At 56.3% G+C, this 16,145-nt stretch overlaps 5 protein-coding genes across 5 annotated transcripts; 4 read left to right on the top strand and 1 right to left on the bottom strand.

Annotated features, from left to right (window-relative positions):
• Positions 1-1,453: 1,453 nt before the first annotated feature.
• On the top strand, positions 1,454-3,278 carry BO70DRAFT_369050 (casein kinase II subunit alpha/alpha'; the record flags this gene model as incomplete). The annotated part of the gene is made up of 5 exons (XM_025544657.1): positions 1,454-1,462; positions 1,855-2,152; positions 2,272-2,645; positions 2,697-3,116; positions 3,180-3,278. 5 exons carry the CDS (start codon positions 1,454-1,456, stop codon positions 3,276-3,278), a joined length of 1,200 nt encoding a protein of 399 aa, XP_025402512.1.
• An 883-nt stretch (positions 3,279-4,161) lies between these two features.
• On the top strand, positions 4,162-9,357 carry BO70DRAFT_385376 (valine--tRNA ligase). Its single transcript, XM_025545731.1, has 6 exons — positions 4,162-4,507; positions 4,587-4,697; positions 4,789-6,798; positions 6,851-6,930; positions 7,054-7,850; positions 8,202-9,357. Exons 1-6 carry the CDS (start codon positions 4,477-4,479, stop codon positions 9,181-9,183), a joined length of 4,011 nt encoding a protein of 1,336 aa, XP_025402513.1. The 5' UTR covers positions 4,162-4,476; the 3' UTR covers positions 9,184-9,357.
• Positions 9,358-9,716: 359 nt separating this feature from the next.
• BO70DRAFT_393825 (Tim17/Tim22/Tim23/Pmp24 family protein) lies at positions 9,717-10,828 on the top strand (the record flags this gene model as incomplete). Its single annotated transcript, XM_025546408.1, has 6 exons — positions 9,717-9,731; positions 9,815-9,930; positions 10,024-10,050; positions 10,111-10,324; positions 10,466-10,689; positions 10,771-10,828. The coding sequence occupies 6 exons, from the start codon at positions 9,717-9,719 to the stop codon at positions 10,826-10,828; spliced, it is 654 nt and encodes a 217-aa protein (XP_025402514.1).
• Positions 10,829-12,132: 1,304 nt separating this feature from the next.
• BO70DRAFT_369054 (ureidoglycolate hydrolase) lies at positions 12,133-12,876 on the top strand (the record flags this gene model as incomplete). Its single annotated transcript, XM_025544658.1, has 1 exon — positions 12,133-12,876. The coding sequence occupies one exon, from the start codon at positions 12,133-12,135 to the stop codon at positions 12,874-12,876; it is 744 nt and encodes a 247-aa protein (XP_025402515.1).
• Positions 12,877-13,037: 161 nt separating this feature from the next.
• BO70DRAFT_285772 (mismatch repair ATPase MSH1) lies at positions 13,038-16,018 on the bottom strand (the record flags this gene model as incomplete). The annotated part of the gene is made up of 3 exons (XM_025539177.1): positions 13,038-14,782; positions 14,834-15,755; positions 15,836-16,018. 3 exons carry the CDS (start codon positions 16,016-16,018, stop codon positions 13,038-13,040), a joined length of 2,850 nt encoding a protein of 949 aa, XP_025402516.1.
• Between the last annotated feature and the right edge of the window lie 127 nt (positions 16,019-16,145).

Below are 16,145 nucleotides of genomic sequence, written 5' to 3' on the forward strand. Positions count from 1 at the left end.
ACCGGGATTGGGTGGTCGTCCGATAATATATGTTTCTCCTGCCATGATGATGGTTGTTTACATTTGGTCTCTGGCGCTTTGACCATGTATGTTTACTCTTACTTCTGCTTAGGAAATAGGCTTTTTGGAAGTATACTACAGCTAGATAGGTCCTCTTGGAAGGTTAATTGAAAGCGATGAAGCTCTGGTATATTCAAGTTGTTGTTGTCTTGGCTGGTGGCTAGGATGGATAGCTGACTCGCTATCATACAGTGGGTAGGGTTCCGGTTATCGAGGCGCTCCTTCGTATCAGAAGAGCTCGCTCGCCAGTGACCGGCGCGGGACAGACCCAAAGCAGTCGCCGCGCCTACATCACCAGCATTGACTCGTGACACCAGGGTACGCCCATCAGCCCTCAGAGCTGAAGACCGGCAGAGGCAGTATCACACGGATAGGTCTGCCTGTCAGGCGATTGCCCGACCCAGGAAGTCGAGGACTGAATCTGCAAGGCAGATCGACAAGGTCCTTGTTCCGCTCGTGGCACATAGATTTGAGCAATCAATATTATCTCAGGTCGCCGTCGCATCTCCACCACCCAACCGAGCTTTCTTGGCTCTGCGCTTCATCTCACGTTTCGACAATGGCTTCTCCGTCTCCTCCACAGCTGGCTCCGACACGACGGACGCTTTCCGTTTCAAACCGTCCGCCTTGGGGTCCGCCTGAGCCTTCTTCGGTCCCGGGACCGGTGCCTTTGCCGGGGTGGTTTCTCCCCCGTCGACAACATCGATGATTCCCCGCCAACTCGTGCGCTTCAACTTGGCCAACGCGGTCACCTTTCTTGCCTCCTCACAGATTGCCTCCTTGCCACGCTCCTGTGATAGACCCCAGACGCACGCCAGATTGATCACATCCCACGGCGCCCGTACAGCCAGAGCTCTCCGCGCCTCACTTGACACGATGATTCCCCGGCCGCGCGTTGCCCGGATCAAGGACATGGCATTGCCGATGAGGTTCCGCCGCGCTTCCAGACCGCTCCCCGTGACCCCCGGCCCATAGCAGATCTCGAACCGGACCCCACGTGATATGGCAGCGGAGACCATCTTGAACTTGAAGTGGAACGGCAGGCGCTCGGAAAAGTCGAGCGAGATGATGTCGCATTCCAGGTTGGTGCACGCATTCAGCAGGATCTTCTCATTGGTGGGTCGCAGGGCCACCAGGTCATAAATCTGCGTCAGGTTGTTGAGGCGCTGGTTCTGCGCCGGGTCGGAGAGGGTCAGGTTCAGGCGGGAGAGAAGTGTCAGGCCCTTGGGTGCATTCTTGGGAGCGGGTGGGGGAGCGAGGGTTGGAGGAAGCTTTCCGCTCAGGCTCTGGGATAAAGCGACGGTCGTGTAACCCACTGGAGTCAGGTCAGCTCTTCATGTGGCCGGGAGAGGGGAGTTCTGCACGGTGATCGGGTCGTGTGGGGAGGGAGGAAATGACGCACGTTCTGCAAGAAAGTTTAAAGTATGGCAGATCTCGGGATCATCCGAGCCATAGGGGACATTGAGATCAAAGAACATGATGGCAGCGAAGGCCCCGGGCTTAAAAGCCTCGTCCGCGGCCAGGTGGAAGTTGAGGGGGAAGTGTTCTACTCTGCCGAGTACCAGTCCGGACTGCCGAGTGAAAGTGGCCCAGAACGGCAACTCTCGCGCAGCGCCCGCATCAACGGTTTCTCCGGGCGGCAGGTGATCTAGCCTCCAGCCTCCCAGGCGGACGGGTCCCGTGACCCGCGACGGCGAGCGCGAAACGCTCTTAGCCATTCTGATCACCACCCCCCATAATACCAGCCCAGTCTATACTCGCTCTGCGCTGTCCATCGTTTGCCCCGGACGATAGCACGGCTGCGCTGTTGAGACGGGTTCCTCGACTCCCTGCTCTTGCAGCTGCTGTTGTCTGTCCCCTCTCCCCCCTTCAATCGCCGCCTTCCTCTCTCTTCTCGCCCCTCGCTACCCCGCCGCTTTTTATCGTCGATATCCCGATTGTGGGCTGACGCCGAACCTGCTGCCAGCCGCCATCACCATGGCGCGCGTCTACGCCGATGTCAACGAGCACATGCCTCGGTCCTACTGGGACTATGACAGTGTGAACATCTCCTGGGGCGTCTTGGAGAACTACGAGGTCGTCCGCAAGATTGGTAAGAACGAGATACACCCTCCCTCCGCCATCCACCCGCCCCATCACGGCATCCCCGCCGACTGGTGGAAGTGTGGCGTCGACCTTCGGCTGACAGACTCTTCCCCTCCCCCCATCTAGGCCGTGGAAAGTACTCCGAGGTGTTCGAGGGTATCAATGTGGTCAACTACCAGAAGTGTGTCATCAAGGTCCTCAAGCCGGTCAAGAAGAAGAAGATCAAGCGCGAGATCAAGATCCTCCAGAACCTGGCGGGTGGCCCCAATGTGGTAGCCTTGTTGGATGTGGTTCGCGATAGCCAGAGCAAGACGCCGAGTCTGGTGTTCGAGTATGTCAACAACACGGATTTCCGGACCCTTTACCCGCGGTTCTCCGACTATGATGTCCGCTTCTATGTCTTCGAGCTCCTCAAGGCCTTGGACTTCTGCCACAGCAAGGGTATCATGCACCGAGATGTCAAGCCCCACAACGTCATGATCGATCACGAGAAGCGAAAGGTAGGCCTGATCCCCAGCCGTCTGGTGGCGTCTGCTGATGATGTGGTGTAGCTCCGTCTTATCGACTGGGGTCTTGCGGAATTCTATCACAAGGGTACGGAATACAACGTCCGCGTCGCCTCCCGGTACTTCAAGGGCCCCGAGCTCCTTGTCGACTTCCAAGAATACGACTACTCCTTGGACATGTGGTCCCTGGGAGCCATGTTTGCTTCCATGATCTTCCGCAAGGAGCCATTCTTCCACGGCAACAGCAACTCTGACCAGCTGGTGAAGATCGCCAAGGTGCTTGGAACCGAGGAGCTGTTCGAGTACCTGGACAGGTATGAGATCGAATTGGACCCTCAATACGACGAGATCCTCTCCCGTTTCCCCCGGAAGCCTTGGCACTCGTTCGTCAATGCCGAGAACCAGCGCTTCGTCAGCGATGAAGCGATTGACTTTTTGGACAAACTCCTCCGATACGACCATGCGGTATGACCATCCCCTCCCCCATCTCCTCTCTGCCGCGTAATGTCACGCACTAATCTCCCACAGGAACGCCTGACTGCTCAGGAGGCTATGGCCCATGGCTATTTCGCCCCCGTGCGGGCGGCGGAGGCCCAGGCTGCTCGGAACAACAACGCGACCGCCTAATACGGCTCGGCGCGTTGGCAGGGTTATTTCACACCTGTGCACTGGGTGCGTCGCCTCGATGCTTTCTCATCCAGTGTCATTCTCCGACAACGGGATGGTGGGATTTGGTTCGAATGTTGAGTTAGTCTGTCTGGATGGGATGCTGGGTCTACTACCGAAAAAACCTCACACTTGACCGGGCGTGTTCCACCGGCATGACCCGCAAGCGCCGTGGGTGCGATGAGCTATGGACTACGGAGACGACGATGATGAACGGATGACATACGGCTAATATATCTCGACTTGGCATACCCCGTGAGTGGAATCTATCAGAGACGGTGTTTAGAGTAGGATGGATGTTCGCCCCTGTTTGATCCTACGTAACCATATAACCTTTCCCATACTCGTGCGCCTTTGCCGTTTCTCCTTTCCCTCGTGACTTAAGTTGGACTGGTGTTGATGGGATTTTTTTTTTTCGCTTTCTTCATGCTTTTGCGTTGCATTCCAGTCACCGCGTTTGCCCTTCTACAGTTTCGATCATCATAATGTGCATGCCAATCCTACTTTGATGCGTCATTGACCGGGGTGCGGGTCCAGTTTGGTGCACATCTGATTCCAGAGCGTGTGTTTGTTGGGTGCGGGCGCTGCATAGAAGAGACTTCTGCCTTCCTGACCGACTAGACCATGTACGTAGAGTAGAGGGTGGAGTAATACTAGTATTATTACTTGCAGTTCGAGGAGAGAGGCTGAGACCTGAGGCCATCCACTCCGAGTCCACGTGACCGTGACTCATTTGGTGGGAGGCGGCCAAAAAGGGAAGGAATCCTTCGATGCAGCGCGTCCAGAAGAAGACGAGCGACATCCAGCAAGACGTGGACAACAAACTTGTCCCCATCCTCCAGATCTCGACCCAAACCAATGCTTCGCGGACTCATACGACCACCTATAGATCTCTAGACCGATCACCGCGACCTTCTCCACCCGCCCGGGTTTCCTCTGGCCCCGCACTCGCATCCTCTGATTCGTTCCGTTCTTTGCTCTGCGCCAGGAAATTTAATTGCCCGCATTCGCACAACGACCCAACCCCTCCCCCTCCTTGCCCTCTTAGTCTCTATCGCCGTTTGAGTCACCGGTGTTCAAGATACTTATCCGTCGACTCGTGGCGCGATCGGCGCCCTGGAGATTCCCTCCTCCCTTATACCACCGTCCGTTTTCCAGAATGGCTCAGCCCTCCGCCCCCCAGAACCCGAGTAAGTCGTCCCTCCCTCCACCTCCCTCTCTCTCTCCTCCGCGGAGCTCGGTGGCTGACCAGACCGGTGTCTTCCCTAGCTGGTGAGCCCAAGGCTCCCGTCGCCGATGTCCCTCCCCAGGCCGACGACCAATTGAGGAACCAGGATGCCGCTGCGGCCGCGCCCCCCAAGGTGAAGAGCGAGAAGGAACGTATGTAACACCCAGACCATCGGCAGCATTGCCTTGCCACGCCTCTTGGCCTAGCGCACCTGTCTAACGAATGCTGGTGATCCCGATATAGTGGAGCGTGAGCGTCGCAAGGCCGAGAAGGCGAAGAAGTTCGCCGAGAAGCAGGCCAAGCAGGCTTCGGCTGCGAAGTCCACCGCCCCCAAGGCCGAGAAGAAGGCCAAGGTGGAGAAGGAGAAGACCACCGACGCCTACGACCCCAAGGTTATCGAGGAAGGCCGGTACGAATGGTGGGAGGAACGCGGCCTTTTCATGCCCGAATTCGGCCCTGATGGCAAGGTCAAGCCGGAAGGCTCCTTCGTCATCCCCATCCCTCCTCCCAACGTCACCGGTGCTCTTCACATGGGTCACGCCCTCACCAATGCCCTCCAAGACACCATGATCCGCTGGCAGCGCATGAAGGGCAAGACCACTTTGTGGCTTCCGGGCATGGACCACGCCGGTATCTCGACACAGAGCGTGGTTGAGAAGATGCTCTGGAAGTTGGAGAAGAAAACCCGTCACGACCTGGGTCGTGAGGCTCTGGTCGACAGAGTGTGGGCCTGGAAGCAGGAGTATCACGCCAACATCAAGAACGCTCTGCGCAGAGTGGGTGGTTCCTTCGACTGGACGCGCGAGGCTTTCACCATGGATGAGAACCTGTCGGCTGCCGTCACGGAAACCTTCGTCCGTCTCCACGAAGAGGGCATCATCTACCGCGCCAACCGCCTGGTCAACTGGTGTGTGGCCTTGAACACCTCTCTGTCCAACCTGGAGGTGGAGAACAAGGAGGTTGAGGGCCGTACCCTCCTCGACGTGCCTGGCTACGAGAAGAAGGTCGAGTTCGGTGTGCTGACCCACTTCTGCTACGAAATCGATGGCACCACGGAGCGCATCGAGATCGCCACTACCCGTCCGGAGACCATGATCGGTGACAGTGGTATTGCCGTCCACCCCGACGACCAGCGTTACAAGCACCTGATCGGCAAGTTCGCCCGTCACCCCTTCGTCGACCGCCTGATGCCCATCGTTGCCGACAAGGATGTCGAGCCCGAGTTCGGTACCGGTGCCGTCAAGATCACGCCTGCCCACGACTTCAACGATTTCAACCGCGGAAAGGCCCACAACCTCGAGTTCATCTCTGTCCTGAACGACGACGGTACCTTCAACAGCAAGGGTGGACCCTTTGCCGGCATGAAGCGTTTCGATGCTCGTTACAAGGTCATCGAGCTCCTGAAGGAGAAGGGCCTGTATGTCAAGTGGGAGCACAACCCCATGAAGATCCCTCGATGCGCCAAGTCCAACGATGTGATCGAGCCCATCCTCAAGCCCCAGTGGTGGATGAAGATGTCGGACCTCGCCAAGCCTGCTATCGAGGCCGTTGAGAAGGGTGAAATCATCATCCGCCCTGAGTCCGCCGAGAAGAGCTACTACCGCTGGATGAACAACATCAACGACTGGTGCCTGTCCCGCCAGCTTTGGTGGGGCCACCAGGCTCCCGCTTACTTCGTGAAGATCGAGGGCGAGGATGGCGATGACAGCGATGGCAACCTCTGGGTCACGGGCCGCACGGAGGAGGCAGCCCGGGAGAAGGCGGCGGCCAAGTTCCCCGGTAAGAAGTTCGAGCTGGTCCGCGATCCCGATGTGCTTGACACCTGGTTCTCTTCCGGATTGTGGCCCTTCTCTACCCTGGGCTGGCCCCGTCAGACCCACGATTTCGAGAACCTGTACCCTACCTCCGTCTTGGAGACGGGCTGGGATATTCTGTTCTTCTGGGTCGCCAGAATGATCATGCTGGGCATCAAGATGACCGGCAAGATCCCCTTCAAGGAGGTGTACTGCCATTCCTTGATCAGAGATTCCGAGGGTCGCAAGATGTCCAAGTCTCTCGGCAACGTCGTCGATCCTCTGGACGTGATGGAGGGTATCGAGCTCCAGACCCTCCACGACAAGCTACTTGTCGGTAACCTTGCCGATAAGGAAGTTGCCGCGGCTACCAAGTACCAGAAGAAGGCCTTCCCCAAGGGTATCCCCGAGTGTGGTGCCGATGCGCTGCGCTTTGCCCTTGTTTCCTACACTACTGGCGGTATGTGATTCGCGCTACTAGCCCGGTGAATTAAAACTGATTGTTCTTCTAGGTGGCGACATTGCCTTCGACATCCAGGTCATCCACGGTTACCGCCGTTTCTGCAACAAGATCTACCAGGCCACCAAGTTCGTGCTTGGCAAGCTGGGCGACGACTTCAAGCCCCAGCCGGCGTTTGTCAAGACTGGCAAGGAGTCTCTCGCTGAGCGCTGGATCCTGCACAAGTTCAACAACGCTGCCAAGGAGATGAACGAGGTTCTGGAGCAGCGCGAGTTCTCCCAGTCTGCGCAGATCGCGTACCAGTACTGGTACAGCCAGCTTTGCGACGTCTTCATTGAGAACTCGAAGTTCCTCCTGGCGCCGGAGGTCCCCGCGGAGCAGCAGGAGTCGGCCAAGCAGACCCTGTATACTGCTCTTGAGGGCGCCCTGACCCTGATCCACCCCATGATGCCGTTCGTCACCGAGCACCTGTGGCAGCGCCTTCCCCGCCGTCCCGACGACGCCACCGTCTCGATCATGAAGGCCAAGTACCCCGAATACCTGGCCCAGTTCGACGACCCGGAGGCGGAGACCGCCTACGAGCTGATCCTCAACGCCTCCAAGGGGGTCCGGTCGATCCTCTCGCAGTACGATATCAAGACCAAGGGCGACATTGTCATCCAGACCTACGATGCCACCAGCTACAAGACCGTGTCCGAGGAACTCACCAGCATCAAGTCTCTGGGAGGCAAGACCCTGGGAGAGCTGAGCGTGCTCGGCCCCGAGAACACCACTGCCCCCTCGGGCTGCGTGGTGGCCCCCATCAGCTCCGAGGCGGCTGTGTACCTCCGTGTGTCCAAGGAGGTGGCCCTCGAGCAGGAAGGCAAGGCCAAGGTCAACCTCGAGCGGGCCCGCGACACTGTGCGTCGCCAGCAGAACCTGATCACGGGCGCGGGCTGGGAGAAGGCCAAGCCTGAGGTCCGCGAGGCTGAGCAGAAGAAGCTCCGCGATGCGGAGAGCGAGGCTGCTCGTCTGGAGGAGCAGATCCGGGAATTTGAGAAGCTCCGGCTAGAGTAGATTTCGCGGTGATAGACGTACATATAGGACGGACATGAATGATTGTGTTGATTAATTTATGTTGATTATTTTTGTTCATTTGGTATCTTGTGTAATTGAGTATATGGAGACGAAGGGGAGACCCGCAGCTTATCGATAGGCGGGTGCCAAGCCCTTTTTCCGCCAAAAGTTTTCGCTCCGCCTTTTTTCTCTTTTCGAGGCTGGCCTGCAATTCTCCTCCCCCAACTTCCCCTCCCCCCCCCCATCCTCCATTCCCCCTCTGTCAAAATGCTCAGAGAAGTGTAAGTCCGTCCCGGTTCTGGGGCTTTCAAGTGCAGTTTCTAACCTCCGTCTTTCCCCCTCCCCAGAAAACCCAAGAATGCGCGCACGGCGCGCATCCTCAAAGCCAAAGAGCCGCAGCTCATCGAACCGCCCAAGCGCACGCTGCTCCTGCACGGCTCGAAATGCCCGCAACCCCTTCACACGGTGCTGAAGACGTTCCACTCGCTGACGCGCCCGCACTCGGTGCTGTTCCACAAGAAGAACGACAACATTCATCCGTTCGAGGGTGTCGAGAGCCTGGAGTTCCTGGCCGACAAGAACGAGTGCGGCTTGGTGGTGTTCGGTAGCAGCAACAAGAAGCGGCCCAACTGCGTGACCCTGACGCGCATCTTCGCCGGCAAGGTCCTCGACATGTGCGAGCTGCTGCTGCTGCCCCACCCGGGCGGCGAGCAGGACAGCAACCTGCACATGCACATCGGCGTCGGCGCCCGGCCGATGCTGCTCTTCTCCGGCAGCGCCTGGGAGGATCCCACGTCGACGCCGCACGTCATGCTGAAGAGCATGTTCGTGGATATGTTCAAGGGCGAGGCCGGCGATAAGATCGATGTCGAGGGGCTGCAGTGTGTGTTGATGATCGGGGCTGAGGAGCCCACCGACGGTCTCAAGCCCGTCATCCACCTGCGCTGGTACAAGCTGCGCACGAAGCGCAGTGGTCACAAGCTCCCCCGTGTCGAGCTGGATGAGATTGGTCCCAAGTTCGACTTCAAGATCGGTCGTCTGCAGGAGGCTCCCGCCGACGCCCTGAAGGAGGCCATGAAGCAGGGCAAGCGACCCAACGAGGACTTCAAGATGAAGAAGAACATGACGCTCGACTCCATCGGTGACAAGATCGGTCGCGTGCACCTGGGCAAGCAGGATCTCACCGGCCTGCAGACCCGTAAGATGAAGGGTCTGAAGCGTCGTGCCGGCGTCGAGTCGGACGACGACGAGGACGACGACGACGAGGAGATGATGGAGGTGGACGAGGTGTCGGAGGATGAGGGCCACAAGAGGGTCAAGAGGGCGTGAGAAGCCATCGGTTGCATGTTGATTTTTTCCTTCCTCTTACTTGGACGACTACTACTTTCTGTCTATGTATCGCGCACGAGGCGTTCCCGGGGGTTTGGCTTTTTCTCTGACCATGGTCCAGCAACTAGCTCGTACATGTACCTATTGTTCTCGAGAAGCAAAAGTTCACATCATCACACTTCAGACTTTCCCTAGTTCCCTAGTTATACTGGCTACGACACTGTAAAGGTGTGTCCACGTGATCCCATGACGTTGCTCGGGCCGAGTCTCACATGCCGAGGATCTTTCGACTTGTCGCGCATCTCCCAAAAGCCAGTTTAAACCCACTTCCCTCCACTCTCCTCTCTCATCTCCCCTCTCCCAATATTAGTATCTTCGCGGGCTATGAGGCACTTCTCCGCCTGCTCTCCTCCCTCCCCGGACCCCCATGCCCGTCGCCACCCCCGTTGATTCCTCAACTACCGTACGGAGAGTCCTGGGTTGCCGAGGCCCCCCGCAAACGACTAGCTAGCAAGCAAGCAACAACCACCAACATGGATGCGCTCATGGTAGGTGGACGTCCTCTCTATCTCTTTATATCTCTTCATCTTAGGAGGAAGGAACTGTACACATCCGTTCTAACCACCCGCAGTCCTCCCTCGATACCCTGGTCACGAACCCGGACCTCGCACCCCTCCTATCACTCTTCAAGGGTATTCGCAATGGCGCTGTCTACGGCGCCAAGGTGCGCTTTCCGCATGCCTTGGTGTATGTACTCTCCCCTCCCCATCACGGAGTCCAAAAAGACCAGCTAGGTGGATACGATAGACAGCTAACATGACCAACTTTCTCTCAACGCAGAATGATCTTCCTCTTCCGCTCCGGAACGTAAGGCCGCCCACCCACCCCAAAATCCCTATCCACCACGAAAAGACTAACCGCGCATAGTATCCGCGAAAAAGCCAAACTCGTCTTCAAAGCCACGCGCCAACATGCCCGCAACCTCGCCACCTTCGCGCTGATATACAAGAGTGCGATGATCGTGCTCCGCAACATCAACCCCGCTGAGGTCGGGAAGGAGGGCCGCTACGATAGTTTCTTCGCGGGGTTGCTGGGCGGGTATGCTGTGTTTGGGAGGCATAAGACTAGTATTACGCAGCAGGTATGCATCCCATCACATCATATTCTATCCAATTCAATTCAATCCAATTCAACAGGGCTATCTTGTACCTGTCTGGACTGTATACGGAATCTTGAGGGGATTGAGCAACGCAAAGGCTAATACTTATTAATAATATTCCAGATCGTGATCTACATCTTCGCCCGCGTCGTCCTGGCCCTAGCCAAACTCTCCGTCCGGCCGAACATGCATCCCCTCTCGTCGCTGATCGGGCCCGACGCCCGCACCAAGATGGAGAGCCACGCCTGGCCTGTCTTTGCGAGCGTGAGCTGGGCGCTTGTTATGTATATCTTCCGCTGGCATCCGGAGACTCTGATGTCCAGTTTGAGGAGTAGTATGGTTTATATGTATGTTCATCATTCTCGTTCTTTCCGTCCTTGCGTGTTTTCCCCTCGATGTGGCTAATGTGTATTGTGTGTTTGCTACAGCTACGCCGACTCCGATCACTGGGACTCGTTCCGCAATTTATTGATTCATAACAAATGAAATAGATTTCGTTCTGGGATCGTGATGGTGACGATGACGGTTATGGTATACCATGAGTGGAGGGTTGGGAGCGGAAATGCCCATTGTTGCTTTGGGGGTTCGGTCAGGTGGTCTAGTTATGGTCACCGTGGCGTATAGAGTTGGTGCTCTTTCTTTATGGTCTGTTTCTTTGGTTCTGGGCCGGGATTGGTCGATGGATCGATCGAGGTGGATGTGGATGTGGGCTGTGCATACCGGACGAAGCCCTCCCGCTGGCGGTTAGGGAGTTGGTATGAGTGATGTATAGGTATGATACCATAGAGGTGGGTTGCTGTGCGATCGGTGGAAGTGGAAGTGGAAGGAGATGGCAACCTTCGAACGTGAAATCGACCTCAGATGTATAGGTCAATACTCGGACGAAAAGCCCAGGCTGGCCAGTTCAATCCCATCACAGTGGGATACGGGTTCTGATTGATATATAACCCGAAGAAGGAAGAGAGAGAGAGAGAGAGAGAGAAAGAGCCCTGACGTGCTCTTCTCACAATCAATAAAGTTGTGTCAGATACTACTACTGAGTACCTCTCTCTATCTCTGAAGGCTAAAAAGACAGAATATGCTATCCAATTGCAATCAGATCGTTGTCCGAATCCCTTTCCGTATATATAGTACTATCCTCAGTTCAACCGACCAGCATGGATTCATTCTCGCAATCAAATGCCGATTGCCTGACGAGTGTTCCTGTCGCTCCACCCCACGCGAAGAACGGACGGCGAGGGGAATTAATTCCCCGACAGCTGGGGTGGAGCTTGTAGTACTACTAGTCTACTAACTACACTTTGCAGACGGCATTACTGTGATTCCAGACCGGAAGCTTTTTTTTTCGGTGGAAGTGCGCCCGGAAGAAGAGCTCATTTCCCGATCCACTCGTGCGCTGCCAAATCTCCGCCGCGCCGCAGGCGTAATGCGTAGTATACATATTCCGGGCTCAGAAATCCCCCCGGATCCGCCTCGTCGGGGTATTATACTATCTTGAGATCCGAGAGACGTTGGGACTGAGACCTGAGACTTGAGAGCGATGTCCAGTTGTTATCAAAGGAAGGAGTGCCTGCCAGCTTGATCTGAGGTCGGGCCCGTCCGACGCCGAACCACGACTGGGCCGATAATCTACGGCGACTGCCGACTTGGCAAGATATTTATTTCCTCGTAGATATATCAAGCAATCCTATCCTTCGATCTTCAATCTTCAACCTTCAATCTTCAATTCTACACCAGACACCTCAATCACGGGTTTACACCCCCCCCCCCAAAAAAAAAACCCAACCACCATGCCGCCCCCCACCCTCACCGTCACGCCCACCGTCACTCTCACCCTCGAACCCCTCACCAGGGAAGCGTTCGCGCCATTCGGCACGGCCATCGTCTCGCCTCTGGCCCGCGACATCACCACGCCCCCATCCCCCTCGACCCTGCAAACCCTCACTCCGACCCCCGTCCTGGCCAACCAGTCCTCCGCCCTGAAATACAGCCCCATCTCGCCCCTCACCGACGCCTACGCAGCCTGCCCCAGCGCCCAGCCCTCCTCCGCCCGCATGACCATGTTCTCCTGCTTCCCCCGCACCCTCCGCACTCTCCCCGACTCGCGCAGCCCCGCCCCCGTTTCCGTCTCCGTCTTCGACGTGCGCATCCTCGAGCGCCACCCCTTCACCACCCAGACCTTCACCCCCATTGATCTGTCCAGCCAGGGCCCCGACGAACCGTATTATCTCGTCATTGTCGCCCCGTCGCGCAAGGGCGTCACCGGCGCGGCGACCACAGACGCAGGCGACGCGGTGGACGTGCTCGATCCGCCCGATTTGCACCGCTTGCGGGCGTTTGTGGCGCGTGGCGGGCAGGCCGTTACGTATGGACCCGGCACGTGGCATGCGCCCATGGTGGTGTTGGGACCGCGTCGCGTGGATTTCGTCGTCGTGCAGTTTGCCAACGGGGTCGATGCGGAGGATTGTCAGGAGGTGCGGTTCGGGGAGGGCATCGTGGTGAAGGTTGAGGAGCAGGGGAGGGCGAAGCTTTAAAGGATGGGGACAGCGAGTCGGAGATTGAGGGGGGGGTGTTTACGATGCTATGCGATATGCCCGGAATTATGTACATTGATGAATGCTTGGAGAGTGGGAAGGAAATGTGCTGTACATAGGATCGGACCTTGAGGTCCTTTGAACATATACCTGGGGAATCTTTATGCCCCGTTCACGGTATGCGTCGGTGTGGCTTCGTCGCTCGTATGTTTATCCAGATTGGGGCCGTTGGTGACACGCTGACGCACGCTCCGGGCCATCTCAATGGCTTCTTTGGGCAGCCCGGCCAGCTGGGCCACCTTCAAGGCGTGCGACTCGCGGTTCACGCCCTGACGCAGTCGATGGATGAATGAGAACGACCCGGAGGCGGTCTCCTTGACATCTGTACAGTATCTCCCCAGGGCGTCAAAGTCGTGGGTCATGTCGGCCAGCGTGTGGAAGTGTGTCGCAAACAGCGTCCGGCATTTGTTGTGATAATGAAGGTGGTGCAGGCATGCGAAGCTGACCGCTGTTCCATCTTCTGGGGTCGTCCCACGGCCAACCTCGTCCATGATGACGAAGGAGCGTGGTGTCGCTTGCTTAAGAATGGCGGCTGCTTCCAGCATCTCGACCATGAACGTGGACTGGTCCCGGAAAAGATCATCAGCGGCTCCAATGCGACTGAAAATCTTATCAACCAAGCCAATTTCCGCATAGCTTGCAGGGACAAATGACCCGACCTGAGCGAGAATGGTGATCAGCGCGTTCTGCCGGAGAAACGTGCTTTTCCCAGCCATGTTGGGGCCGGTAACAAGCCAGATGCGTTCCATCTCACCCAGGAAGCAATCGTTGCTGACGAAACGTCGGCCTTGCTCCTCAAGTCCAAGCTTAACTGTCGGATGCCTTCCACCAATTATCTTGTGACACTTTCCTTCGTTGAGGATTGGGCGGACAAGTTGCTGCTCCTGGGCCAAGGTGGCAAAGGAACACGCGACATCGAGCTCGTCCATGACGGCCGCATTGCGCCGGATCTTAACAAGATTGAGAATCACCTCGCGCCGCAGCTCCTCAAATATCACTTGCTCTTCTTGACGAATTTGAGTCTTAACCTGGTCCATCTGGCCACCCAGCTCTGTCCATGCTGGCAGGTAAAACGATCTGGTTGATTTCGTAGATGAGACATTCCGTGTCACCCCAAGCTCCTCCAAAGATTCCTGGGTAATTTTAGGCCCTTTGACGTGACAAATGTGACCCAGCCCAGGCGTCCACTTAAGCGTTAGCATGGTTGATCCGACCGAGTCATGCAGATGTTGGATCAACTCCAATTTCTCGTCCTGTAAACGCTCCAACGTCTTATGGAGTTCACTCAGAGCAGGGCTCGCATCGCGCCTCATGATCCAAGTATCAACAACCGAGCCTTCATCCGTTGGCGTAGTAGCCCGGTCACCACCCTTTGCCTTGACTTTCTTGGGTAGTGCTGCCACGTCTTCCGCCATCCCTTCACTTGTAGTCACCTCCTGAGCCAGAGTTGCTGCTTGTGCAGCCGTATCATCTTCTATGCGTTGTTTTTGCAGGAGACCCTCCTCATCAATAGCTGCCAGGATCTTTTCCGCCAAGATGGAAGGTCCATCCATGTGGAAACGACCAATCATGGTCGCTAGGCTGCGCTTTGTCTCGACCCCAGCTTTGCGACGTTTCTTGCTTGATAGAACTCGTTTCACCTCTTTCGACGCTTCAATCGCCCTGGAGAGACAGACCAAATCGTCAGGATCACCCCGTCCAAGAGTGAATTTCTGGACCAGGCGTTGGGCATCATAGCTGCGTTTCAGAAACTGAACCACGGTATCGTGCAGTTCGCGGTCCTCGAGGAAAACCGAAACAAGGTCAAGGCGTTCATTGATAACCGATTGAGAAGTTGAAGGCGATGCTGCAACCAGTCAGAGCTACAACGAAGTTCGAATGAGAGTTGAAAACATACTGAGGCGGTCCCTTAACAGACGCGCACCGCTTTTTGTCGACGTGCGACGAACGGCGTGAAGAAGGCTTCCTTTGCCGAAGCCATCGCGGGCAGTTTCAAGTATCTCTAGACCTCTTAGGCTGTTGCGGTCGATGCTCATCGACTCGTCCAAATGTCGACGACGAGGAGGCTGGAGCTTCATATTCAAACCCTGGAGTTGCACCCGTATGTACTCTAGGAGACTGTAGCCAGCGGCAATTTCCTCGGGAGTGAACGTATTAGCAGCTTTAGCGGGCACAGGGGCCTCAAGCATCGCTCCCCATTTAGACATTGGTGCAACGGTTTGTGGAAAGTCAAAGAAGGTCATCAGGCGGTGGTCATGTCCGATCAGCATTGACAATTCTTGGCCAATTATATCCTGGAGACCTTTATCTGCGAGTATCTCGCGAGCACCAATTCTGGCAATAGCAGATGGGAGCATTTGTGCCGTTGTTACTTGTGTGAAAAAGTCGCCGGTGGAAAGATCCAGCCAGGACAGGCCTACATTTTGAGACGCGGACAACAGGACGTGCTGCTGCGAGATCGAGTCATCGTGTTGCTCCAACTGCGCTTTTAATGACGATTTATCGATGTAAATGGCCAATAAGAAATTGTTCTCGGAGGGATCCATGAACTTCTCGTCAATCAGTGTGCCTGGCGTGATGATCCTCGCGACCCTGCGGTCGAAGAGGAGCCCCCCAGTCCGGAGCTTGTCCTCCGCATTATTCGCGAATTCCTCGCTGATGGCCACGTACTTATTCAAGTCCTGGACAAGGGTCTTCAAGAAGCGATCCAACTGGAAGAAAGGGAAGCCTGCCATGGGAACAGGGCCCGCGTTGGTCTTCTTCGTAGCAAGCTTCAGGTTGAGAAGTGGAGCAAGCTCCTCGGCTTGCTCGAAATAGAGCTAAGGTCGGGTCAGGGATGGTGTACTCATTGGGGATCTCGTCGCTGCTAGCTGTGCTCTGTATCCGGATCTATCCATACCTCGTAGAAACCGCCTACTCGAGTCAAAATAACACAGTTCTTGAATTTCTGCATATTATTCCGATGCCCTTGTACAACGACAGGATACTGAGGGGCGTCATCCACGAGTTCTTGGTAAGGTTCCAGCTTGAGTGCTCCTTGGGGTAGATCTTTCAATTTCAACGTCGCTTTTGTTTTTGCCATCCTCCGCGGTGCTGCATAAGAAGCTGCGGCAGTCCTCAGGAGGTGAGTGGACGGACGCCGGGCATGATGGCAGATGGTTCGGTGCACATGGCAGCGGTAGGAGACGCCGCCGGTGGAAGGCGTTGGA

This window comes from Aspergillus heteromorphus (genome assembly GCF_003184545.1).
Source record: "Aspergillus heteromorphus CBS 117.55 chromosome Unknown BO70scaffold_4, whole genome shotgun sequence".
In the NCBI taxonomy this organism is placed as follows: domain Eukaryota; kingdom Fungi; phylum Ascomycota; class Eurotiomycetes; order Eurotiales; family Aspergillaceae; genus Aspergillus; species Aspergillus heteromorphus.

What these genes read in the sequence shown, in the direction of transcription:
- BO70DRAFT_385376 (XM_025545731.1), top strand. Translation starts at nt 4,477, where the DNA reads ATGGCTCAGCCCTCCGCCCCCCAGAACCCGA. An exon ending in CTCCGCCCCCCAGAACCCGA is followed by an intron (nt 4,508 to 4,586) that starts GTAAGTCGTCCC and finishes TGTCTTCCCTAG; the next exon opens with CTGGTGAGCCCAAGGCTCCC. An exon ending in TTTGAGAAGCTCCGGCTAGA is followed by an intron (nt 7,851 to 8,201) that starts GTAGATTTCGCG and finishes CCCCCTCCCCAG; the next exon opens with AAAACCCAAGAATGCGCGCA.